We start from the raw sequence: 26,338 nt of genomic DNA, 5'->3' as shown, positions 1-26,338 counted from the left end.
GTACCAAAAAGGTTGGGGTTCAAACTGACACACCCAGCACCAAGCCTCTACGGGCTGTGTCTCAGAACCTCACTCACTTACTCGGTGAGCTCCAGACTGCCTGACTTATCCATTTCTGCTAACAACAGGTAATTCATCCTCTCAGCCATGCTCCAAACCTTGGCTTTATCTTTGAGCTCTCCTTTGCCTCACGGTACCTTAAATAATGGTCATTTATCTTGATCAGCTCAACTGTTAGTTTGAATTTACTGCAGTGCCTTGCACATGGGTTATGTGCAATATAGATTCACTGTATTTAATCTGAATACCCAGATTTACTGAGCTACTTAGCTATAATGTCCCAGTAAAGGCCTAGGTCTCCAGGTTAACTCCTAATTCCACATTTTAAATGACGACAGTCCTTGCAAGTTCACCAGTTCCAGCCCCTCATCCTCTGCCCTTTGAAGCCCAGTGATTCTCATAATAGAATCCTTCTTTCTCTTCTTGGAAAAATCACTATGTCCCCCTTTTGATTATGCTGGTACTCTTCAGGGCTCAGTGCCTGGCCTTCTTCTGGTTCCTACACATTCTATTTTGGCAATATTAATCACTTGCTTGCAAACATCCTCTTACATTACTACCCTCTTTCCTGAGCTCCAGATCTTTATTTCACTTGCCTAATATCTTCCAATAGATGTCTTGTAGGTGCCACAAGTTGAGTAGTACAAAAGAAGTCTAATTAACAGTTCTACTCCCTCCCCTCATTCCAAACACAATCACTTTCCTTCTTGTCTGTCATCTCAACCAGGTTAGGAAACCAGGACCTGTAGAATTTAGTACTAACATGCCCTAAGGTTACACAGCTGGGAAGTAATGGGGCTGGGATCTGAACTCATCTCTTTTAATTCTAAAGCTTTAGAATCCTAAAGCTTTAATTCTACAGCTTTCATCCCTAACCAATAATCCATAATGTCTCCAGAATATTCCATTTTTGTTTTAGATATCTTTACCTGGACTTTGCAATGTGTTGTGTTAGTTGCTCAGTGGTGTCCAACTCTTTGGGACCCAGGGACTGTAGCCCAGCATGTTCCTCTATCCACGGGACTCACCATGCAAGAATACTGGAGTAGGCTGCCATTTCCTTCTCCAGGACATTGCAAAAGTCCTTTAAATTCATTATGTCTATAAAGCCAATTAATTTTCTTGCCCCCAAATATGTTGTTCTTTCTATTCCTTTATAGTTCAGTAAATGGTACACCATCTCATCTGCCACTTCATTGGATGAAGCTACAGGGAATGAACATGACTCATTCCCTATATCCAGTCATGCAGTTCTCAAAAATCTCTCTTCCTTGTCCCTGACCCTCTGCTTCATCCAGGACCTTTTCCTTTCACACCTGGAATACAACAGTTGCTTACTAACTATGTAGCCTGCTCCATCTGTTTTTCCTTTCATCTGAGTCATTTTTCTAAAATTCACAGATGTACAATCATGTCACTTCCACGCTTTAATTAAATGCCTCTTAGACCAGCTAGTATTAGGTTTATGGAAAGCTTGAAATAACATGGGAAAATACCTATCCTACAAAACAGGATGCAGGATGACCATATATTATGCTATTGGAATTTTTTTTTTCAAATCAGCTGAGAAAAATACACTAGATATCAAAACACCTCAATAAATGCAAATAAGTTAGATATCAAAACACATTTCTCTAGGTGGTAGAACTATGAGTGATTTTGTATTCCTCTCTCTTCTTTTTTTTCCTTTAGCCATGGACTTTATTGTTTGAATATTAACAACTATTATTCTATACGCACATTTTAATTTCTTACAAAACTCTACATTCCACATTGCTAGATCTCTTCATTCTCCATTTTATGCCACATTTTCATGAAAAGGTATTTCCCTGAATCATAATCTGCCTGATTGTGGGTTTGTTGTTATGGTTGTTGTGGTGTAGTCGCTAAGTTGTAACCCCATGGATCATAGATCCCCAGGCCCTTTTGTCCATGGGGTTCTCTAGGCAAGAATACTGGAGTGGGTTGCCATTTCCTTCTCCAGGGGATTTTGTATTCTCAATGCTTTACTGCATTTTCTTGATTTTCTATGAGGATTATTAATTTTTATTCAGACGTTAAAAAAATCTTCAAAAAAAAAAAAATCTCCAGTGCTTTCAAGGGGAAAAAATACAACGTAGGCACACAAACCCACTGCAATTTATCCTTAGCTTATATTTTCTTGTTAAGTCTATCCTTCTACCCCAACACTCGTTTCACTAGCCCTTCTGGCCTCTATTAGGAGGCCAGAAAAATCCCTAGACACGGCAACTACCCTCCTGTTTCTACTCTCAGCCCAGTGCTCAGCCTAGATGCACTCCTCTTCCCTACCCCCCTGTTCCCTTCTGTTTTGGACCACCAGCACCTCCCACTGCTCCTTCAAGTCCAATCATGCTCGCAGCCTTCCCATCACCAGCTATCCTCCAGGCATGGCTGTTTTCTCATAGTGTTTCCTAAGCCCTTATTGTACCACATCGTGGTGATTTACTCATGTCTCTCTCCCCTCAGCAGACTGAGACTTTGTGGAAGGGGCCTGCCTTATTCACTTCTGTCTCCAGGACCTAGAAAAGTAAGTCCTGATACTGAATATTTAAAGTGAACAGTAGTAGACATATGTTTTTTTCCAGGTATAGGCTCTCTGAAGTTCACTTTTTCTCATTTCTTTCTTAGAACTTTCCAACATACTGTTTAGTCACCACAATGTAAACAAGTTTCTGAGATTCCCATCAGTTCTAAATGAATAATGAAAATCTATCCACAAGACTTTTATGAACTGTCCACATCGTTAGTGGGGAAACTTGTCCATTATCCTATGTGCCATTTTTAAATGCCTACGACTTTAGTTGGAACCTTCATTATAATACTAGCAACAATGAAATATTGATTAGTAAAGCTGGATAATTTGTTTGTGCTGCCTTTCACTTTCTTGGAATTAAAAGCTGATTGGGCAAGAGAAGAAATATAGGAATAATGTTCTACTTGTCTTCAAATCTAACAAGACCACAAAAGCTGTCTCTTCATATTTCAAGATGTGAACCAAAAGAAATTTAAAGTTTTATTGGGGAATGGGGATAAATTGGGAGACTGGGGTTGACATATATACACTACTATATATAAAATAGATAACTAATATAAACCTACAGTATGGCATAGGGAACTCTACTCAATACTTTGTAATGACCTAAATATGGGAACAGAACCTAAAGAAGAATAGATATATAGATATGTATAATTGATTCACTTTGGGGTACAGCAGAAACCAACACGACACTGTAAATCAATTATACTCTAATAAAAATTAATTTAAAATAAAAATAAAGCTTGATTATAAAAGAACTTGTTGTCCATAAGAAATGGATAACCTATGTAAGCATTATGTTTTAACTCTCAGAAAACTCTGATAACTCATATTACACTCTATAAATTAATCAACAATTTTAAGAATTACAATTAAACTTAGAAGAAACTGAAGGAAAAATAGGAAAAGGGAATTAACTTGGATTACACCACTGGTTTTCTGTTTGCAATTTACTTCTGAATATGATTCTCTATCATATTTCCTCCCCCAGGAGATAATTATCTTAATTTTTTAGTATGTTCAAAAGTTATAAATCCTCAAGGTTTATTAAAAAAGTAGTAAAATGGCAATTAAAAAACAGGAAATAAGCAGGAAATAAATATGTAAGTTTAAAAAAAATTCGTAAATCTCCACATTCTGGATACCATCTTCATCTACTCATCCACTTCATTACATGATTTCTTTCATCTTTGGTGGAAGAAGAGACTAATATTAGATCTATTATTTATATGAACGTTAATCTTAAAAAGTACACATCTTTACACTTATATTTGGCTTGCTGTATGAAATACTGTCACCCTGCTTATTTCACTTACATGCAGAGTACATCACGCAAAATGCTGGGCTTCAGGAAGTATAAGTTGGAATCAAGATTGCTGGGAGAAACATCAATCACGTCAGATATGCAGATGACACCACCCTTATGGCAGAAAGTGAAGAACTAAAGATCCTCTTGATGAAAGTGAAAGAGGAGAGTGAAAAAAGCTGGCTTCAAACTCAGTATTCAAAAAAGAAAGATCATGGCATCTGGTCCCATCAATTCATGGCAAACAGATGGGGAAACAATGGAAACAGTGACAGACTTTATTTTCTTGGGCTCCAAAATCACTGCAGGTGGTGACTGCAGCCATAAAATTAAAAGACGCTTGCTCCTTGGAAGAAACACTATGACTAACCTAGACAGCATTTTGAAAAGCAGAGACATTACTTTACCAACAAAGGTCCATCTAATCAAAGGTATGGTTTTTCCATAGCTTTGTTATGTATGGATGTGAGAGCTAGACTGTAAAGAAAGGTGAGCACAGAAGAATTGACGCTTTTGAACTGTGGTGCTGGAGAAGACTCTTGAGAGTCCTTTGGACAACAAGGAGATCCACCCAGGCCATCCTAAAAGAAATCAGTCCTGAATACTCATTGGAAGAACTGATGCTGAAGCTGAAACTCCAATACTTTGGCCATCTGATGTGAAGAACTGACTCACTGGAAAAGACCCTGATGCTGGGAAAGGTTGAAGGCAGGAGAAGGAGACGACAGAGGATGAGATGATTGGATGGCATCACTGACTCGATGGACATGAGTTTGAGCAAGCTCCGGGAGTTGGTGATAGACAGGGAAGCCTGGTGTGCTGCAGTCCATGGGGTTGTAGAGTCAGATATGACTGAAACAACTTATTAGCATTAGGAACGAACACAACCTTGTAAAGCAACTATGTGCTTAGTTGCTCAGTCATGTCTGACTCTTTATGACCCCCATGGGCTGTAGCCTGACAGTCTCCTCTGTCCATGGGGATTCTCCAGGCAAGAATACTGGAGTGGCTTGCCATGCCCTTCTCCAGGAAAGCAACAATACTTCAATAAAAAAAAAAAAAACATTTCCTGGTTCCAATTGTTTGGTCCACAATATACTACTAACCAAAAAATTTTTTAATTTATTTTTAAAATTGTAGTAAAATATGAGAGCCCCTTGGACTGCAAGGAGATCCAACCAGTCCATCCTAAAGGCGATCAGTCCTGGGTGTTCAATGGAAGGACTGATGCTGAAGCTGAAACTCCAATACTTTGGCCACCTGGTGTGAAGAGCTGACTCATTGGAAAAGACCTTGATGCTGGGAGGGACTGGGGGCAGGAGGAGAAGGGGACGACAGAAGATGAGATGGCTGGATGGCATCACCGACTTGATGGACATGAGTTTGAGTAAACTCCGGGAGTTGGTGATGGACAGGGAGGCCTGGCGTGCTGCGATTCATGGGGTCGCAAAGAGTCGGACATGACTGAGCAACTGAACTGAACTGAACTGAACACTTAACATAAAATGTATCCTCCTAACACTGCTAACATTTATCTTTGCATTTTGGAACAAGGAAAGGCAATGTAACAAGCATTAGAGCAACAAAGGAGAGCACATCATCACCATGTAGAAATTAAATCCTAATAGTCCTTTTTAGATGGGGGACTCATGTAGTGTTTGAATCAATAGCTCTGAAGAGAAAATTTAATTTTTCTTCCTTCATATAGCATGTGCCAACTATTGCTTAAATGCCCATTAGGAGAAAGACCAGATGTACATGTTTCACTAATGTAATAGGAAGCCCAATTAAGTCTCTCCCAAACCATGCAAGACACATCTATGAAAATGTATACATAATAACACACGACAGGGGGAAAAAAGTAGTACCCAGCAACCACAGACATCATCACCAATTAAAATATTTCCTTTAATAAAAACAGTTCTTGCTGTTTTACTGATACTTGCTGGTGGCATCATCCCAACTGTAAAATGACAGATAGGAGTCTTGAGTTCTTTGGTTCTAAAATTCTCTTCTGTTCAAAGTAATTTAAGCACAGAGACACTAAAATCTACTACTATACTGAGACGTAAAGAGATTCACTTTGTATGGTCCTGTTTATTTAATGTTTCAGATACTGTTGCCAAGGATGACTCACTTTCTCCCACCCACTTCCTTATTTAAACTTTCTTTGCTTCAGAGTCAGCATTTAAAATTAAACCTCTGGCACTTTGCCCATATGGGATATTTTTCAGGGTCACTGTAAATTGAACTATAAGACAGATTTCACTTTAAAGTTCTGAACATATCAATCAATCATTTTTACTCTAATATTTTAGTATCAGTCTTTTTGAATTTTTGCCTATGGTAGTGCCACTTAAGACACAGTGTCATAAAAAAAAATTCTAAACAGATTTAGGACTTGGATTTGTTATTTACAAATTTTCCTATAATTGTCCAATTTTCAATTCTCAACTCTCCTACCTGGATTATTATTTATAATCAAAGAGAGAGACTAAACAATGGAAACCTTTTTTCCTTGTCTTCAGAATTATAAACAACTCACCACTCCAGGGAACTCTATAATAATGCTTATATTGCATCTCTGATCCAAGAAATTCCAAATGGAATTGGAATTTCAAATTCTAAGTTTTCAATGTGTAAAAGCCATATTTATTGATCTTCCCAAAGCACTAAATTGGCACAAATAAAGAATATAAATGCAGCAGTCTTGTTACTGAAGTGGTATAAAAGTTTCTGCTGTAGTACAGGTAGGTTATGAATATTATTTCATCAGCAAATCAGCCCTTTATTAGCTTAGAAATGCCATTCAGGTGGCTTATCAAACTGCTGCTCTGTTCAGAAAGGAAATGAACTTCTAGTTTGCCACAGTCTCACCTCTCCTTAGCCCATCACTCATGGCTGCTGCATTCCCTGACATGTACTGCAATTAGGCATTTATGCTTGGGACTTCTTGAGTCAGGACACAATATTAGCCTGAGTGTCAAAGCACAAGGTGTCTGGGCTTTTACTGTGAGTCTGGAACATCATTTAAGCTTCCTGGGACTATTTTTTCTTCTATAAATGAACTACTGAACTAAGATGATTTTCAGGATTAAATAATTTCCTGTTACTCAGACCATAAATATTAGGGATGCAGCCCTATGTTTATTATTAGGGATGCCCATATGTTGATGGGGAGCAATTTTTGATGTAAATATAAACACTATGTTTGTGATTTTCCTATATCAAAGTCTTTACACTGTTCTGAATCTTGAAATCATAATAGAGAGATCAACAGAAATTATATAGAAGAAAAAGTGAAGTGTCTCCTCACAGAGTAGGGAAAACATGCATCAGCAGCTAGAACTCGAAAACTGCTGAACTGGTGGTGAGGGTGATCAGACTTCTTCAACACATAAGTGCTATAAAATAGAGTTCCAAGCGTAGTGGAATAGTTAGTGCTTCCTCCTACTTATGCTTTACCTTCATCTCATGGTGCTGGTCCAGCTGTTCCAGTTCTAGGGGGCTTTCTTCACTTTCCCTCTCTTGTACCTTGGCTTCTGTATCTGTCCTTTCTTCTTCCAGGAGGAGCACAGGGCTGGCATGTAAAGTCCTGCAGCTACTGTCAGAAGGATCTTCATGACAGTTATTTGTTGTGGGTGATGCCGGGCCTGTGGCTGTTTCTTGTTTTTCTCCATTCATTAAGTTTGTATCAGGCAAGGGTTCAGAAGTTTGAATAGGAGTATCTGGGCTAAGAGTGGCCGCTCTGTCCTCCTCACATTCCGCCTGGTTTTGTGCTGCTACCATACCATTTGCCACACAAGTCTGTTCACCCTGAGATTGATCTGTACCATTTCCCTGCTTCTGTGGTGAGTGCTGGGAGAGGAGTTTCTGCTGAGGTGTGGCTGTCAATCCATGCCTTCCTGGGGTTCTAGGAGCATTTAGGTTCACAGCAGAATCTTTTTTCAAATCGCTGTAATTTGATAAAGCACTAAAAGATAAAACACAAAGGAAGTATGAAAATGCTGGCATGGACAAGTTCTAGAATAAAAACAAATTTATTCCATTTGTTTAGGGATATTTAGTGAAGATATCCATCCCCCTTGGTTTTAGAAACTTAGATAAAAACTGGTAGAGTAGCTCTCAGTTGTTCAGTATGTTATCTACACTCAAACATTTAAATAAAGACGATAAGTCTGAGCTTTACCTATAGGTTTGGAAACATTTCCTTGGGTTGTTTATTAACATAGTTAATTAGTAAAGGCTTAGATGTGAGGAATATATTTAATAAGGCCACCTTATCCCAAGATTTTTACTTTCTTAACATTTTATAGACAAGTATAGTCAGCTCTCAATTTATGAACAGGTTAGAAACCAAAGATTATCTGTCTCTGGAAAGCAGACACATTTCTCAAAAACCTTACTGCATGTGTTGCCACAGCATCCTAACTGGTCTTTCTGCTTCCACAGAGATCCCCTCCAGCCCCAGGTAGGCCACAGAGCTCAAACTCTGGGTGAGGGCTTCCCCGAACACTTGAAGGTAAATCTCGCATCTTACTCATGACCTACAAGATTCTCTATACTCTAGCCCCTACTAGCTCTGGCCTCATTAAATTCTGTTCTCGCCTCACTCACTGTGTTCTTGTCATATTAGTCACTTTGCTGTTCCCATACCCAATAAGCAAACGTGCATATCTAAGCTGGAATTCTCTCTGCCCAGGACAGTCTTCCCCAAGTCAGTAGTGTGGCTTACTTCTTCCCATCATTCATGTTTCTGCTCAGATGTCACCTCAAAGAGGCTTAAGTTTAACTGCCAGTATACAGAAATGCTTCTGTGGAAATACTAATATAGTACTTTTTTTTTAAAGGTTATTAAAGTACTCTTTAATACATATCTGACAACATATCTTTGTGAGGGTGGATTTTTCTTCCTATACGTCAATGAAAACAAATATTCCAATAGACTGAATACAGAAGCAGATATGAGAATCTACCTGTCTTCCCTTAAGCCATGCATTGAAGAGATTTACAATAAACAATATGACAATGCCAATAATCATTTTTGTTTTGGAAAATGTAATTATTTCATTAAGATCGCTATTTTAAGTCAGGGGCAAATTGCTACAACACTGTTAACACTAACCTCCAAATACAAATTGGATACACAATAAGCAATCTCTAACACTTGCTCTATACCATGTCTTCCTTCAAAAGTTACACTCAGGATTTTTGATATGTTGCTTGATTCTGGACAAGATGCCTAGGTTTGTCTGAATTTGGTAGTTTCCAGCTGCTTTTTCAAATCGGTAAGAATATGTCATTGGTCATTATCATCAAGTGGAAAGAGACCTCTCTCCAATGTGGCTATGTTAGGCAGAATAATGGCCCACTTAACATGTCCATGTCCTAATCCAAGAACCTGTGAACTTGACATGGCAAAGGGGATTTGGAAAAGTAATTCAGGTTACAGATCTTGAAATGGGGAGATTATTCAGGGTTATTTGGGTGGCCCCAATCAAACCACGTGCGTTCCTAAGAGCTGAGGATTTTCCTTGCTATGGCTAGAGAGATACAATGACAGAATAAAGGTTTTAGAGATATGGTTTAAAGAAAGACCTGACTTGCCATGGTTGGCACTGAAGATGGAGGGAAGAGACCATGCTGTAAAAGGCAGGTTCTAGAAGCTAGAAAAGGCAAGAAAGTGGATTCTTCCCTAGAACCTGCAGAAACAACTAGAGTCCTGCTAACACCTTGATTTTAGTCCAGTGAGACACTTGTGTCAGACTTCTGACAAACAGAAGAAAAAGATAATAAATTTGTCTTGTTCTAAGCTTATTTAATGTATGGTAATGTGTTACAGGAGCAACAGAAAACTAATACAGTGGTAATGCCATTTCTCATCCACAATTGGTTAAGAGAGATTTAGCATAAAGTTAATAGAAAGTTTCAGCTTCAAGTACTTTTGCCTGCATAAGACATTAAACCTAATTTTATATTGGTAATTTGTTCTTTCTGCTGCTGCTGCTGCTGCTGCTAAGTCACTTCAGTCGTGTCCGACCCTGTGCGATCCCATAGACAGCAGCCCACCAGGCTCCCCCGTCCCTGGGATTCTCCAGGCAAGAACACTGGAGTGGGCTGCCATTTCCTTCTCCAATGCATGAAAGTGAAAAGTGAAAGTGAAGTCGCTTTGTCGTGTCCGACTCTTAGCGACCCCATGGACTGCAGCCTACCAGGCTCCTCCATCCATGGGAGTTTCCAGGCAAGAGTACTGGAGTGGGGTGCCATTGCCTTCTCCTAATATAGTACTTTAATCTAGGATTCCAGGAAGGAAAAATATAAAACTCTGGACTTCAGTCTTGAAGAGATTCTTATGACCTAATGAGAAAAAATTAAAACAGACCAAAACTCTGTGACGGGACAAAATGTACCCATCTTGTTCTCTGCTTTAGCACAGCACTTGGTATGTGACAGTGCTCAATAAAAAGTGGAGGAACAATAGAATAACTAATTGTGATGATGATCGTAACAGCAATTCAATAATACCAACTAACATTTATTAAGTGCCAGAAACTACATTAAGCCCTTTACATAGATTATCTTGTTCTATATCATAAATAATTCCAAAGAAGGGACCCCACAATACAGGCTTAAGAAACCTAGATAACATGGCCAATGTAATGTGGCTAATAAATGGTAAGAAAGCAGTCAGAGAAGACAAAAAACACAGTGAAGTTTATTATCACAAGAAGGGAAGGAAAAATTTGGTAGGGGAAAATGTCTTATAAAAGTCAGAGGTTGTCCACAGACTTAGAAAACAAACCTATGGTTGCTGGGGGGAAGGAATAGTTAGGGACTTTGGGAAGGTCATGTACACACTGCTATATTTAAAATGGATAACCAACAAAGATGTATAGTACAGCACATGAAACTCTGCTCAATGTTATGTACCAGCCTAGATGGGAGTAGGGTTTGGGGGAGAGTGGATACATGTATATATATGGCTGAGGTACTTTGCTGTTCATGTGAAACTATCACAACATTGCTCATCGGCTATACCACAACATGAAATATTTTTGGTGTTTAAAAAAAAAAAAATTGGAGGTTGCTAGTGTAAGTAATGTGACACCCTCCACCACTGATGTCTGCCTTCTAGGAGTGTATTCCTTAGGCCTAACTGAAAATGCTGGTTTAAAACTAAACATTCAAAAACCTGATATCACGTGATCCGGTCCCATCACTTCATGGCAAATAGATGGGGAAACAATGGAAACTGAGAGACTTTATTTTCTTGGGCTCCAAAATCACTGCAAATGGTGACTGCAGCCATGAAATCAAAAGATGCTTGCTCCTTGGAAGAAAAGCTATGACAAACCTAGACAGCGTGTTAAAAAGCAGAGACATTACTTTGTCAACAAAGGTCTCTATAGTCGAAGCTATGATTTTTCCAATAGTCATGTACAGATATGAGAGTTGGACCATAAAAAAGGCTGAGTGCAAAACGATTGATGCTTTTGAACTGTGGTGTTGGAGAAGACTCTTGAGAGTCCCTTGGACTGCAAGGAGATCAAACCAGCCAACCCTAAAGGAAATCAGTCCTGAATATTTGTTGGAAGGACTGATGCTGAAGCTACAATACTTTGGTCACCTGATGCGAAGAGCCGACTCATTAGAATAGGCCCTGACACTGGGAAGGATTGAAGGCAGGAGGAGAAGGGGACGACAGAGGACGAGATGGTGGGATGGCATCACCAACTCAATGGACATGAGTTTGAACAAGCTCTGGGAGCTGGTGACAGACAGGGAAGCCTGGCGTGCTGCAGTCCATGGGGTCACAAAGAGTCAGAGACACAACTGATCAACAACAAATTTCTCCAAAAGCCCTTCAAGATATGAATCAAACTGTCCTTTACCTGGACACATTAGTGTCCAGCTACACAGTGGAAAGATCCTCAGAAGATCCTCTGAACCAAACTCTGGACTTAACTTAGGATTTTTGGAAAGGACTGTTGTGAACAAGAAGCAAGAACCTCCTGTAATAAGTGACATCCAGTGGGTATGCATGGGAGAATCAGGTAGGATAAGGTGGGGAGGGAAGCCACACTACAAGTACATGAACCTCACTCAACAAGAAATAAAAACTTCCCGTTCAAGTCCTATAGACACAACGCAACAGAAATCCATTCAGATACTTTCCAGGGCCTGTTCCTATGGGTAATACTTCATTAAAAACATATAATTTTTTTTGTACTGGCAGTGGATTTCTGCCACAAGTACATCCCTTTACCAGATTGGCCCAAATGCTCACATTACAGCCTACCTGCTCTTAGAACAATTTTGCTTAAAATGTCATACATTATAGCACATCTTTCCTTAGAGCCAACCTACAAGCTTTTCATCAAAAAAAAAAGGCTTTGAATCTATTAACTGTAAAAGAAAACTGACTTGGAAGAATATATTGAAAAAATAACTGATATGGAAAAACTGTACTTTTTGTGTATGGAGAGAAATAACACTGGGTTACCAAAATAGTGAGGAGTATTGACCCATTTGGGGCTTCCCAAAGTTATACCCAAATCTGAGGATACAGGCTCTGGCATGTAATATGAATTGGGGTCAGGGCCCATCCCCTCTCCTTTTATTATTAAATCACTGGACATGGACCTGGGAATCCGCAAACATGAGGCACATCACTTTGTGCTATAGAATCAACTTGCCACAGAAAACAATCTTTTCTAGTAAAGATTACTATAATTTAAGATAGCAAAGGTATTACAAATCCTACTTCAGAGAGTGAAATGTTGAAATTTAAATATTATGACAAGTTTCCATAATTGATCAAGAGTGAAAAAATGAAGACAGGCTTCTGAACTACTTTTCTCCAGAATTTGTTATTAAATATAGTCTCACAAATGAGGGACATTACAGTTTTGCATTTGGTCACAATTTCTAGAAGATGTTGAAAGTATTTCCAAGCTATGATTCACTGCATAAATAAAAATATGTCCTGCAAATAAAAAATGAAATCTAATGGATAACCGTTCCCAAATATTACACTAGAATAAATGGAAATATTTGGCTTCATGAATGAAAGTGAAGTTAAATATATTGTTTAATTATATATAGAGTTTTGGTGACATACAATAAAATCCTTCTGATAAATTTTAAAAAAATTCTATTTAAGTCAGTGATGGGAATTCTAAGAAAAAAACAACTGAGGATCATATAAGTAGAAAAGTAACTTATGTGAGTTTGTTTTTATCTTTTCAATATATACATTTCAGCTACTTTTTTTAAACAGAGCTAAAGAATAAAAAATTATATCTAATAAATAGAAACAGAGATTTAACATAAATTTTGCTACTGCCAGTATGTCTTCACAAACCTAGAACAGTATAGGTGTATGGGGCGAGGGAAAACAGACTGAATGGATACAGATCTATACGAAATAAAATGGAAAGAAAAGATGGAACAGGCCCACAGAAGTTCATTCAAGCATATGAAATGAGAGACAGATATAACTTCCTGCCCTTCCAACCCAGGTAGCCAGTGACCAACGGAATGACCGCCCACAAGAAGCAACAATGCATGGAGTGACGCACACAGACAGAGGAAGCAAGGTGTGCGCAGTGCTGAGTGATGAGAAGGCTGGGGCAGAGGGCCCTGCACGCAAAAAAACATGATAAGTGACAATTCACATAGAGAAGACTGTTGTTCAGTCGTTAAGTTGCGTTCGACTCTTTGCTAACACATGGATCACAGCATGCCAGGCTCCTCTGTCCCCTTCATGGATCACAGCTTTGTTATGGCTAAGGGGCTTGTGTGACTCAATGAAGCCATGAGCCATGCCATACAGGGCGACCCAAGACAGACAGGTCATAGTGAAGAATTCTGACAATTTACATTGGAGAAGGAAATGGCAAACCACTTCAGTATTATTGTCTGGAAAACCCCATGGACAGTATGAAAAGACAAAAAGGGCAAGATCAGCATTTTAAAAATCCACTCTTTCTAAAGGCCTACCACACCTAATGGAACAAAAAACTATTTTTTATTTTTAAATCTATATCTCTAGCATACATTTTTTTCAAAAATCAGCTTTAGTCTCCCCTCAGCCTTCTCCCATTTTAAGTTAGCTCTTACCTGCCTCCTTCAAAGCGACTGATGAGATCTGATACCTTACTGGGCTTTTCCTTTGAGACACAAGCAGAGGCAGGTTTAACTTCCTCCATCCTTGGTTTTGCACTAGATAAAGCTTTATGCCTAGGAGTTTGGTGAATATTGGTTGAAGGTAAATTCTGCAGGTGTAGTGGCTTTGGAGGCACTGTAGAAAAAGAATTCATAGAATTCAGTATTTCACTGATATTTGTTCCTAAGCAAAAATTCCTAGTGTTCTTGCTGAAAAAATCTTTACCATTACCAAATTTTTGTTAAGAGATCCGTCAAATTTGGGCTGAACCTTAACCAAGAGACCTTTATCTATCTTGGACACTTGTTCTGTGTCCTGTAGAAGTCCAATATCCAAGATTCAAGAGGTTCTTTTAATTTTAAGTGATTTTAAAATATGGCTTTAGTAAACATCTATGGATCTACATATGACTAAGGCATTCCAAACTCTACTAGAGATGACATAGAAATTTTTTATCTAAACAGAGAAAGGAAAGTACTAAATTTGAAACTAATTCCTAGAGATACATCGCTTGCTATAAAAGAGATTTTCTAATAATGAGTGATAAAAGATATACTAAAATCCAGAGGTAGTAGGTGAGACATAAAGCCAACAAAAAAGCCAACAAATGACATTAATATAATGTTGCATTACTTAAGCATCTTCTCAGTTAACAAACGCACTGTATCTCATTTGATCTTAGATAAATTTTTTTCTTTACAGACCTCTGAGATAGATCATTATTTGCCTCCTATGTCTATGAAGACTTACAGAGCTTAAGCGATTACTGGCCTGGGGTAACAAGGCTGATCAGATTTTATAACTGGTACCCAGACTCTAGCTTTTTCCATTATTAGCACTGCTTCTCATCATAAATCTGCAAAAGGTGGTTACAGAACTAGACTGCTACATTAATAGTTGTCTAGCATTAATATACCACATATAATCTGCTTACTAATAAGTCTTCCACTCAATTAACAGAATATGAACAGATCATTTCCAAAATACTAAAATCTACAGGTTTTCTCTAATAGGTCAAAAATTCTGTATCTGAGAAAACATAATATGCCATAAATGCTTAATTATTACAAGAATTACTTCAATTTTGAAAACCAGTACAGTATCCTTTTTCTCTTCAATTAACATTTTGGGTAAAATAATATACAATTATACATGTTTCAATAAATCAAACAGAATCATCTCCATTTTTTTTTTTTTTAATCCTTTTCCAAACTTCCTGAAAACGGGTGGAGAATCATGTCTTCTTCTAACTATATGACCCTTTTCCTGGAGCTGGTTACCCTGGTTTTCAGTAATCTTATCTCTTTTATAAACTCAGCAAGCTGACAGTTGTCTGATGCTTACTGGCCTAGATTTCATCATTTCTGTTTCAGTAATCAATTCTTACAGAGAGGAGGGAAAACATATATATAACACAATGTGCTATAGGTATAACAATCTACCTCTTTCTCCATCAACACAAACTAGAAAAAAATTCCAATGAAAAAAATGACATGCTTCTTTTTATGAAAATGATACCATTTTCTAAGATATAATAATATTTGGGGGTGGAAAGAATAGTATAGTAACCATTGAGAAGGAAGGGGCTTAAACAAGTGTGATATTTGTTATTTAAAGGAAAGTTTTTCTGTGTAGAACAAATATATACCAAAATAGTAAACCAGGACAATATTCCACCTCCCCACCAAACAGTTTTAACATTAGTAATAATTTCAGTATTCCTAAATAGAATATGCAAAGGAGGAAGTGAATGTGTTCTTTATCATTCTGTGTCTAAAGAATTATAAAATAACTCTTTCATCTATGGTTTACTCGGTGAACATACCTTCTTTGATACTTGCTGTTCAGTTGCTAACTCGTGTCTGACTCTTTGTTATCCCATGAACGGCAGTATGCCAGGCTTCCCTGTCTTTCACTATCTCCCAGAGCAAGCTCAAACTCATGTCCATTGAGTCGGTGATGACATCCAATCATCTCAACCTCTGCCGCCTACTACTTCTCTTGTCCTCAATCTTTCCCAGCATCAGGGTGTCTTCCAATGAATGAGTCAGCTCTTCACATCAGGTGGCCAAAATATTAGAGCTTCAGCATCAGTCTTTTCAATGAATATTCAAGGTTGAATTACTTTAGGGTTGACTGGTTTGATCTCCTTTCTCTCCAAGGGACTCTCAAGAGTCTTCTCCAGCACCACAATTCGAATGCATCAATTTTTCAGGGCTCAGCCTTCTTCATGGTCCAATTCTCATATTCATAAGTGACTACTAGAAAAACCATAGCTTTGACTGTAGAGCGATGTCTCTGCTTTTCAACACACTGTCTAGGTTTGTCATAGCTTTTCTTCCGAGGAGCAAGCATCTTTTATTTTTGTGGCTGCAGTCACCATCTGCAGTGATTTTGGAGCCCAAGAAAAGAAAATCTGTCACTGTTTCCATTTTCCCCCCATCTATTTGTCATGAAGTGATGGAATCAGATGCAATGATCTTCATTTTTTGAATGTTTAGTTTTAAGCCAGCTTTTCACTTTCCTCTTTCAACTTCATCAAGAGGCTGGTTAGTTCATCTTTACTTTCTGCCATCAGAGTGGTATCATCTTCATATCTGAGGTTATTGATATTTCTCTGGGAATCATGATCCCAGCTTGTAAGTCTTCCGGCCCGGCTTTTTGGATGATGTACCCTGCATTTAAGTTAAATAAGCAGGGTAACAATACATAGCCTTGTCCTATTGTATATTTCCTGATTTTGAACCAGTCCATTTTTCCATGTCTGGTTCTAACTATTCCTTCTTGTCCTATATACAGGTTTCTCAGGAGACAGCTAAGGTAGTCTGATATTCCTACCTCTTAAGGATTTTCCACAGTTCATTATGATCTACACAGTCAAAAGCTTTAAGCAGTCAATAACATAGTAGTAGATATTTTTTGGAATTCCTTTGCTTTTTCTATGAACCAACAGACATTGGCAATTTGATCTCCGGTTCCTCTGCCTTTTCTAAATCTAGCTTGTAAATCTGGATGTTGTTGGTTCATGTACTATTGAAGCCTAGCTTGAAGGATTTTGAGCATTATTTTGCTAGCATGTGAAATGAGCTCAATTGTATGCAAGTTTTATATAACTAACAACTCACATAACAGGTTAAGCAATGTTTGGAGAGATCAGTAGTCTAGTCAAGGACATGGCAATGACATGTTAACTTTGAGGTCTCTCACTGATGATAAGCAAAATGGGCTCCACTAGAGTTAATTGTACAGATACTAAATAGAACAAAAAAATTTTAATTATTAAAAATTTCTAAATATGCAAAATAATTAGAGAATGAAAAAGTATTTGCCACTCTCAACTGAAAGAAAAATATGCAACAGAAAAGTTGTGAGTTAAGTTTTATTCAGGGACCTTACTGAGGACTATAGCAAGGAGACAGCCTCTCAGATAGATCTGAAGAACTGCTCCAAAGAGTTAAGGAAGGGGCCAAGATAAATATGAGCATTTTTTTGCTGGGAAAAACATGTAGTCAAGCACAAAAAGATTACTACTAATCGCAAAGAGTTGGACACAACTGAGTGACTGAACTGAACTGAACTGAATCACAAAGAATGAAAGATATCTTAAGCTAATGACTTTAATGCTTTTCTTTGTAGGGAAGATTCAAGGATCTGGAGTCACTGAAATTTTTCCTTAGATAGGTATCTTACTATCTAGGGGATGGCATATCCAAAGCAAAGAATGCTCCCTGTTTTTCTCTATCACAAATTTTCCTCCGGGAACACATTTAGTGGGATATTAGCTTGATCCCTGTAGAACTGGAATGGAAGGTAACATTTTTTTTTTCCTTTACACCAGTTTAAATTTGCAGATTACCAGTAGGTTTCTATTACTCTTATTTTACTTACTATGAAAAACAGCTGGCTATATATTAATGCATTATAAATTTGTAACATATGTTAAGAATGAAGCATTATACATAGAATGCTTTATTTTAGAAGCAGATGAAATGAATCACTCAATTGAGTAAATCAAATTATTTACTTAAATTATTGAAACAATAATGTGACTTTAAAAGATGAAAAATTTTTAAACATTAAGGTTTAATGTTTGAGAAGGGACAGTATGTGGGCTTTATCAAAATAATTAACTATGGAGAATGCTGTGGATCAAAGTTCCTAAGGGAAAAAGTATGACTATCTTTAATTGCTACGGAAATTCTTTTGAGTTATGTCTAGTATAGCAGAAAATAGGCCAATATTAGAAGTGGTGAACTTTTAATTGGGGTAATTGGGGTTGCTCAGTAATTTGATTTACTAGTAGAACTGGTATGAAGAGAATAAACCATTGTTTCCCAAGGCCTTAGGGTATTTTCTGAGGCAAAACAACCTCTAACTATATTACAATATAATCACTACTAATAAAAGCTGTAAATATTCTCTCCTTTTAAAAACCACCATAATAAATTGCAGCCATGGTATTATCAGCACTTCACATGACAAACAAATACGATTTAATTGGTGTGTGTGTGCACTCAGATGCGCCCAACTCATTGCTACCCTATAGACTGTAGCCTGCCAGGCTCCTCTGTCCATGGGATTTTCAGGCAAGAATACTGGAGTGGGTTGCCATTTCCTCCTCCAGGGGATTTCCAACCCAGGGATCGAATCTGTATCTCCTGCATCGGCAGGCAGATTCTTTACCACTGAGCCACCTGGGAAGTCCAAGATTTAATTATGAGCTATTTTTAGGATCTAGATCACAGTTTCTCACACTAATGCTATTTCAGGTCAGATCATTCTTTGTTAGTGGGGGGGTGGAAAAGGCTGACCTGTGCATTGTAGAATGTTGAGCAGCATCCCTAGCCTCTACGTACTAGATGCTAGTAGCAAATCCCAAATGTGGCAAGCAAAACAAAACGTCTCCAGATAATACCAGTGAGCGCTAGGGTGGGTGCCACAGGCCTGCAGAATTATCTCCAGTTGAGAATTACTGATCTAGAATAAGAGTCTTCAACTGAAGTAAAATTATATAATGGCTCTTGAAGCCTTAGCAGCAGCATCATGCATAATTTATAAAGAATTTGCCAGGAAGTGGGCATAAGGGTATCAGTGTGATAATCCCTAGCCTGAGCGGGAAGTCCCCACTGGTATCACCTTCATTTCTCAACCAACGTCAGTCACCCAAATGTTCTTAAGGATTTGGAGAAACTAAAAGTGGCTTCTCTCTGCTAAAGGGTGGGAAATACTATCAATCAGTCAAGTCAATAAGTAGTGATCTATTTGGCAGCTGATCTGACAATATCAAGATATAGCCTCATTTCAGGACACTGGTCTCCATATACGGGCTTCCTAGGTGGCCCAGTGGTAAAAACTCTGCCACCAGTGCAGGTGACTCGGGAGACGCTGGGTCAGTCTCTGGGTAGGGAAGACCCCCTGAAGGAGGAAATGGTAAACGACTCCGGTATTCTTGCCTGGAAAATCCCATGGACAGAGAAGCCTGGTGGTTGCAGTCCATCGAGTCATAAAGAGTTGGTTCGGACATGACTGAGTGACATAGCACAACAGTCTCTACATGGAACACATTCTAAGTTTTAAACAGAGAACAGCAGAAACAAAGTAACATGGTGATAGAGCAAGATTCACTCAGTGAGGATTACTGAAGGCCTGTGACACTGTGTGTGAGATACAGGGAATACAGTAGTATACAAAGCAGAAAAAAAAAACAAACATGGACAAGCTAAAAAGTAGACCAGTCTCTAATGAATGAGAAAAACCAAAGAAGAGATGATTAAATATGAGATTTAAGGGGTGATAGAGGAGCTAAAAGTTTAGCTGGGGCAGGGAGGGGGTCAGGAAAGGGCCAAACAACGAGACTATTTTGGAAAAAAGTATACTCTATGTTGTTTATTTTATATCTGGAAATACTCCGTTGTTATGCAAAAAAAAAACACATATATATATATATAAATTCATATTCAAGATAGAAAGTAATCACATATATTTAACTAGCAACACACAGACTTCAACAGAACTACAAGCAGCAAGTTGGTGCTTTCTCCCTAAAGAGCAGGGTTATTTTGGCACACAGCAGCTCAGAAAGAACACGGCTATAATTTATCTCAATGAACTAAAAACAATGAAGTGATGCAATACATCTTTCCAAAACATTCTTAATCAATAATGAAATTCTTGCTTTTCATCTGGGCAATTACATAAAATTGAATTGCATTTATTTCTTATATTTTTTACTTTGAGGTCACCTTACAACTAATGAGCAAGGTGGAATTTTGTATTGTGCAAACAAAATGGCTTTAATCATGATCAGAAAAATTTCTATTTTCATATTCAAAATGTTATAGAGGAATATGGTCAAGATTGAGATTATAAACTCATCAATGAGTTACTCACTTGAATTTCCAATTATCTGACCTTGTTTGACAGCCATCATACCATCTCATACCATCACCAATATAACTAGTAGTAAGAACAATAAGAAAAATAGCCTGTGATTGGGAAGACTCCATTCTAACCTCCCTTTAAAGATCTCTTTCAGAAAAATTTAAAACATAAGAACAAGAAAAGAGACCAAAGAAAATACAAATAATCCAAACAGAAATTGATTTTTTCAAAGTATAGTGATTCTGAAAATGCCTAGTGTTGTTTCCTGATTGAATGTTCAGCATTTGATATAAATGAAAATATGTTTGAAACAAACTACACGTTAAGCCAGTGTAGCATAGTTTTGTGTTATACTTCAAAAGACCTTGCTCTCAATCATCAAATCAAAATTATAATTTTGGGCTTTTTAAAGTTAATTACCATTTACTAAAAATTTACTTATAAAATAAATGGTTACTGAGCAAAGCATTTAGAGATTTTCATGACTAAAAATTTTCCCCTTCGCTCAATTCCTGGATGAAGGGACTCAATTTTTGTGGATGACTTTACCAAGAAGCCTGAAAAGCCCCACTTCCTTCATATTATAAAATCACATTCTAGCTAAGTATATTAAAGCACTGTTTTAGAATGATCTGTTTCACAGACCCTCTCACATTTATAAAGTCATGACAACTTTGACAGTACTTCTAAGTACATATTAATTTGTTACATATTTATTATGCAAATAGTAAGTTAGACTCTGTAGTATGTCAAGCATAGTACATGAAGAGGTCACATTTCCATTAAGGGGACATATAAACAATTTATGAAAAAGCCATAATAGGGAAATATAGACGGTATTTTCAGAGTAGAAACTCTGCCTGACTTTTCTCCTGAAAAAACAAATGCACCCAATTCCTCAATTTATAGCTTAAAACTCTTTCTGAGTGATCATCATTCCTTTGTGTCACTTTCTTCAATGAACAAAGCACCTAACTTGATAAAAAAAAAAACCCCAACAGCATACCTTGTGGCTTTGGACTTGCAGCTAAGTATTTTGCTGGCGTTTTCCCATTTATTCCCTGAGCCTCTTCATCAGATGCATTCTGATCAATCAGTGCGGTTGTGCTGCTTTTCAAGCAGAGTGGAACTACGGTGATCTTTGGACAGATACTGCTGCCTGGGAGAGTTCAAGAAGAAAAGACAGGTAAATAATGATGTGGAGCATAACTACGTCTTGTGATTTAATTTCTTCTGACCCCATAAAATAAAAACAGTCACAGTTACAAGACTATGCACTAAGCACTGAAATACTTTCCCCATGTGTGCTGGCCCTGACAGTTTTCCTGAGAAAGATCTCTTTCCATGTGCTTGAGAAACCTTATAACATATGCTGACAAGAGATTGCTGACTTCTACTACTACTACAACACACACACACACACACACACACACACACACTCTCTCTCTCTCTCTCTCTCACACTCACTCTTTCTCTCTCTCATCCCTTTCCTTGCAGGGGCACAGACAGAACAGAACATAGCTGCTATGATGCAGGCGAAGGAGGGGACCAAAGGGCCCAGCAAGAATCTGCTAAGAGTTCCTTTCCAAGATCCCTTCAGTTGCCAGTCATCAAGTGGCTCAAAAGAACAAAGCAGGAAACCACGAACATGACAGTTGACCTGAAGACTCTAGAAGAATGGTTTGAGCTCTTTCAGCCATCTTGGACCCTGTGGAGGCCTGCTGGGAACAGGACTTCCAAAATGACAAATATGTCTGGAAGGCTGTGGTCCAAGGCCATTCTTGCTGGCTATAAACGGGGTCTACGGAACCAAAGGGAACACACTGCTCTCCTGAAAATTGAAGGTATATATGCTCGAGATGAAACTGAATTCTATCTAGGCAAGAGATGTGCTTATGTGTACAAAGCAAAGAACAACACAGTAACTCCTGGTGGAAAACCTAACAAAACCAGAGTAATCTGGGGAAAGATAACTCGAGCTCATGGAAACAGCGGCATGGCTCGTGCCAAATTCTGAAGCAACCTTCCTAAGGCCATTGGACACAGAATCCGTGTGATGCTGTACCCTTTGAGGATTTAAACTTCTTGAAAATAAATAAAAGTGTGGATTTGTCCTGTTGTGCTTTTGTTTAAAAAAAGAAAAAAGAATGGCTTGATTACAAATGAAGAAATACATACACACACACCACGTCCCTCGTCTAACATACTCAGGATTCAAATCAATGTTACCAATACCTATGTTTTCAAAAAATGATGAGATTATGTAGGTAACACTCATATTTAGTTACAACTCAAAATCTTTAACACACTGCAATGCTTTAAATACTGGAATACATCATGAGACACAGAGAACAGATCAATTCTCAGTTCAATTTCTGATAAAGTTAAATACTGAATTTCAGAGACTTTTAAAGAAATCATATGCCAGTGTTTTTATACACATATTAAGTTTTCCCTCCTTCCAGCTGGCACAGTGGTATTAACAACAGACTGAACCTGTTTAGGAGAAAATAAAAATATGTATGCCATTTAAGAAACTATAATCTAAGAAAGTGTAATTTCATAGACTCCAAATATCTAAAATGAGATCTATTAAAGATAAAAGGCCTTAATTATTACTCAAAACAAGAAAAACTAATAAAACCTAACAACTTTCTACTGAGTAAAAAAATTCCCTTTTACTTCAACTGATTATTGAGTAATACTGACTAAAACCTATAATACTGCTTTATTTTCTGGGTACATCTTAAAATGTATCTAGGTAAAACAAGTTTTATAAGATTTAATAGTTACAAGTATTGTCTGAGAAGTTAATAGACAGCAAATGCTAAAACACATTAAACGAGTTTCATCAGGCACCCTTCTGCTAAAATGGACTGCCATCTAAATAAAGCATTGTTTAGCCAAACATAACAAAGGCCATGAATGCAAGGTTTAAGGAACATTATGTAACAGCATATTGGTAAAATTATAAACAAAGAAATAAAAGCTAAGTTTTCAAATATATGACCTTATCTACCTTCTTAGAAAAACCAATTTAGTAGTCAAAGTATATCTGGAAAAACCCACAGTGTACCATCCAGCCACTTAGTCTTTTAGGGGCATTAGAATTTTTGTTCCACAAATATCCCAAGAATGGCTTAGTATCTGAAAGACTACCTGCTGGGGTCTAGTGAAGGATGGCCTTGGGGCAGAAACAGTGAAAATCCACAACCCAACTACAAATCAGAGGCAGAAACTGTAACCTAACAGTAAAATGAGACACTGTGAAAGCAAGAATACAACTTTAGAGATGATTTGTGGCAACAAAACAATAAAAGGGGGCCAGCTGGAGGGGGTAAATGAGAAAATAAATTAAATTGAATCTTGAAAAAATAGACCACCACTGCTACATATTGAAAGATGAAGCTACTTTAATAACTAACCTATTTAGAAACAAAACATGTCTTGAATAAATAATTTTTAACTGAAAACTAGGCACTTAATTTCTGGATAGCAAACTTGTTATGATCTGATGGGTTTACAAGATCCCATTTATTCATCTCAGATGAATGCAGTAAGAGATCAACTACACACCTATTTTCTTTTAAATCCATTCAAGTCATGATTACAAATCTTTTGCCAGTGATAGTAAATCTATAGCCAGAAACTTCATTATAGATCATTATTTAAAGCCCATCTCAGACTTCAACCATTATCACAAGGTATGAAAATATAGTGAAAGATGCAGAAAACACATACTTAAAAGGTTGTTTTTTTTTTTTAAACAAAGACAAATATGCAACAGAGACCATGCAAAGTTCAAAATCTTTACTATTATTTATTATCTGGTCCTTTACAGGAAAAGTTTGTTGACCATGGTCTAGGTCAAACACATCATGGTAAAGGAAGTGTGACTAAAATTAAGCAGCACCATTTCATTAAACACTTCATCTTCTAACATTTGGATATTAGCAGCATGAGGAATATTTCTTTTTGCTTGTTTATGACTGACTCAGCCTACTCACATTTGGAGACAGTCCTTATTTGGGTACCAGTTGCATAACAGGGACTTGAAACCAAAATTGTAACCAGATGATGGTCTACCCATTCAAGAACTTTTATTATTAACAATAGAGACTTTCAGATTCCAATTAACAAAGAACCAGGAGAGGTGATTAAACAGGTGTCTTGGGCACAGATACAACATTATGTTAGCATGGGGAGTGGGGTCCTAACCATTTTTGCATTCCTCTGTCTCATGCTTACTGGGTCATATCTCCTGTAAGAAATGTCTAGACATATGTAACTGCAAGGTATCATCAGATACACAGTTAATCCAGCCTCATCTGTGACTGCATAAACCTCCCTGTTCTAACTGGAAAGGTTCCCACTGTGGCTTAATTTTCATTTATTGTCTTCTGCATGATACTTGTGAGTGGCAGATAATCTCTCTGACTGGTTAGGGTGACTTTGTCTCCTATTTGCAAAACTTTGTGCTGGGTTGTTATATTTTATCAACTTACTGTTGAATGGATCTTCCACAAATTAAGGTTGGATTTACTTCAAAGCAAAGTCCACTCACTTCCTGATTCTTCAGGCATAATCTCTTGTCATTGGATCCATGACATCAGATCACTATGGCTTTATTATAGCCTTGTCTATACTGCCTCACACAACCAAAACATCTCTTCCAACTGGGCCAATTCTCTAGCCTAGAAGATCTTCATGGACTGACCACCTCTCAGGACAAGAGGATCTCTTAACTTACAAGCACAGAGTAGTTTTCTAAGGAAGACAATCTTCCTAGGATTATATTGCCCAGAAGGGAAGAGATACTTAAAAAAGAAAAACAAAAACAAACAAAAAAAAAAACAGAAATAAAAAACCCTTTATTCTGAAATAGCCTTAGATTTACAGAAGAGTTGCACTCAGGCTCTTAGGTTAGCATCTTATATAACTATGGGATGTTAAACAACTAAGAATTTAATATTGGTACAATACTAAACCACAGATTTCATTCAGACTTCACCATTTTTCCACTAACAGTTTTTTTCTGTCACAGCATCCAAACCAAGATATCATGTTACATTTAGTTCTCCAATCTGTGAGAGTTACTCAGTCTTTGCTTGTTTTTCATTTCCTTGGCACTTTTGAAGAGTGCTGGTAGGTATTTTGTAGAGTGGCCCTCAAATTCTTTTCTCATGATTAGGTGGGGTTTACAGGTTTGGGGAGAGAACATTCTAGAGGTGATTTACCCATCTCACTATATCACTGCATGATATTAACATGATTAGCACATGTGGTGCTAAATTTGGTCACTGAGTAAGGCAGTTCAAGGTAGGAGATAGATGGGCTCCAGGTTGGACATTTACAATCAGTCAGCCTCTCTTTGCCTTTCCTGAGATAAGAGATAGGTGGGCTGCAGTTGAGGTATTACAACCAGCCCCCCTTTTGCTCTAGGAAATGGAAGTAACAACAGAAACCAGGTAAATAGCTAGTCTTATCTCTTGTTAACACCTTAAGGCAATAATCATTGCAAGGACAAAGAGAGGCAAAGATTCTTCTGAGTAAAAGTTAAGATAGACACTATACATGTTCAGAAAGGCTCCTTGAAGTCAAAAGTCAAAGGATGATTCCAGGCTATAATGAGTCTTGCTCCTCCCAGAAGCCTTCACTTCAAGATCCATCTTGACTGTGTGCGCATCCCAGGGCAGGGTCCCAGGTAGGTCAGGTGTGGAAATAGAAATCAGATAACTGGTTTGAAGGAAGACTAAGGTCAGTTAGTCTTAAGACAGACCCAGAAGAACTGCCTTTATATAAATGACTTAACACCACTCTTTATAATGTTCCTCCCTGCTAGAGGGGAGGATGCCCACATCCTTTT

General features: G+C 37.7%; 2 protein-coding genes across 8 annotated transcripts in view; one reads left to right on the top strand and one right to left on the bottom strand.

Moving 5' to 3' along the window:
* FGD4 (FYVE, RhoGEF and PH domain containing 4) overlaps window positions 1-26,338 on the bottom strand; it is a 226,209-nt gene that overhangs the window by 54,074 nt on the left and 145,797 nt on the right. For all 7 annotated transcript variants that reach the window (XM_061125259.1, XM_061125254.1, XM_061125258.1 and 4 more), the window contains exons 2-4: window positions 21,479-21,631; window positions 14,046-14,226; window positions 7,389-7,896 (exon numbers count right to left, since the gene is read on the bottom strand). In XM_061125259.1, the coding sequence (XP_060981242.1) occupies window positions 7,389-7,896; window positions 14,046-14,134 (597 nt within the window). In that variant the 5' untranslated portion in view covers window positions 14,135-14,226; window positions 21,479-21,631. The remainder of the gene's footprint in view (window positions 1-7,388; window positions 7,897-14,045; window positions 14,227-21,478; window positions 21,632-26,338) is intronic.
* LOC133043322 (large ribosomal subunit protein eL33-like) lies at window positions 22,199-22,504 on the top strand. Its single transcript, XM_061124144.1, has one exon. It carries the CDS (start codon window positions 22,214-22,216, stop codon window positions 22,487-22,489), a length of 276 nt encoding a protein of 91 aa, XP_060980127.1. The 5' UTR covers window positions 22,199-22,213; the 3' UTR covers window positions 22,490-22,504.

Source organism: Dama dama, chromosome 22 (genome assembly GCF_033118175.1).
Source record: "Dama dama isolate Ldn47 chromosome 22, ASM3311817v1, whole genome shotgun sequence".
NCBI classification, from domain to species: Eukaryota; Metazoa; Chordata; class Mammalia; order Artiodactyla; family Cervidae; genus Dama; species Dama dama.
The sequence above is the reverse complement of the archived record's forward strand: the minus strand, read 5'-3'. Positions and strand labels throughout refer to the sequence as shown.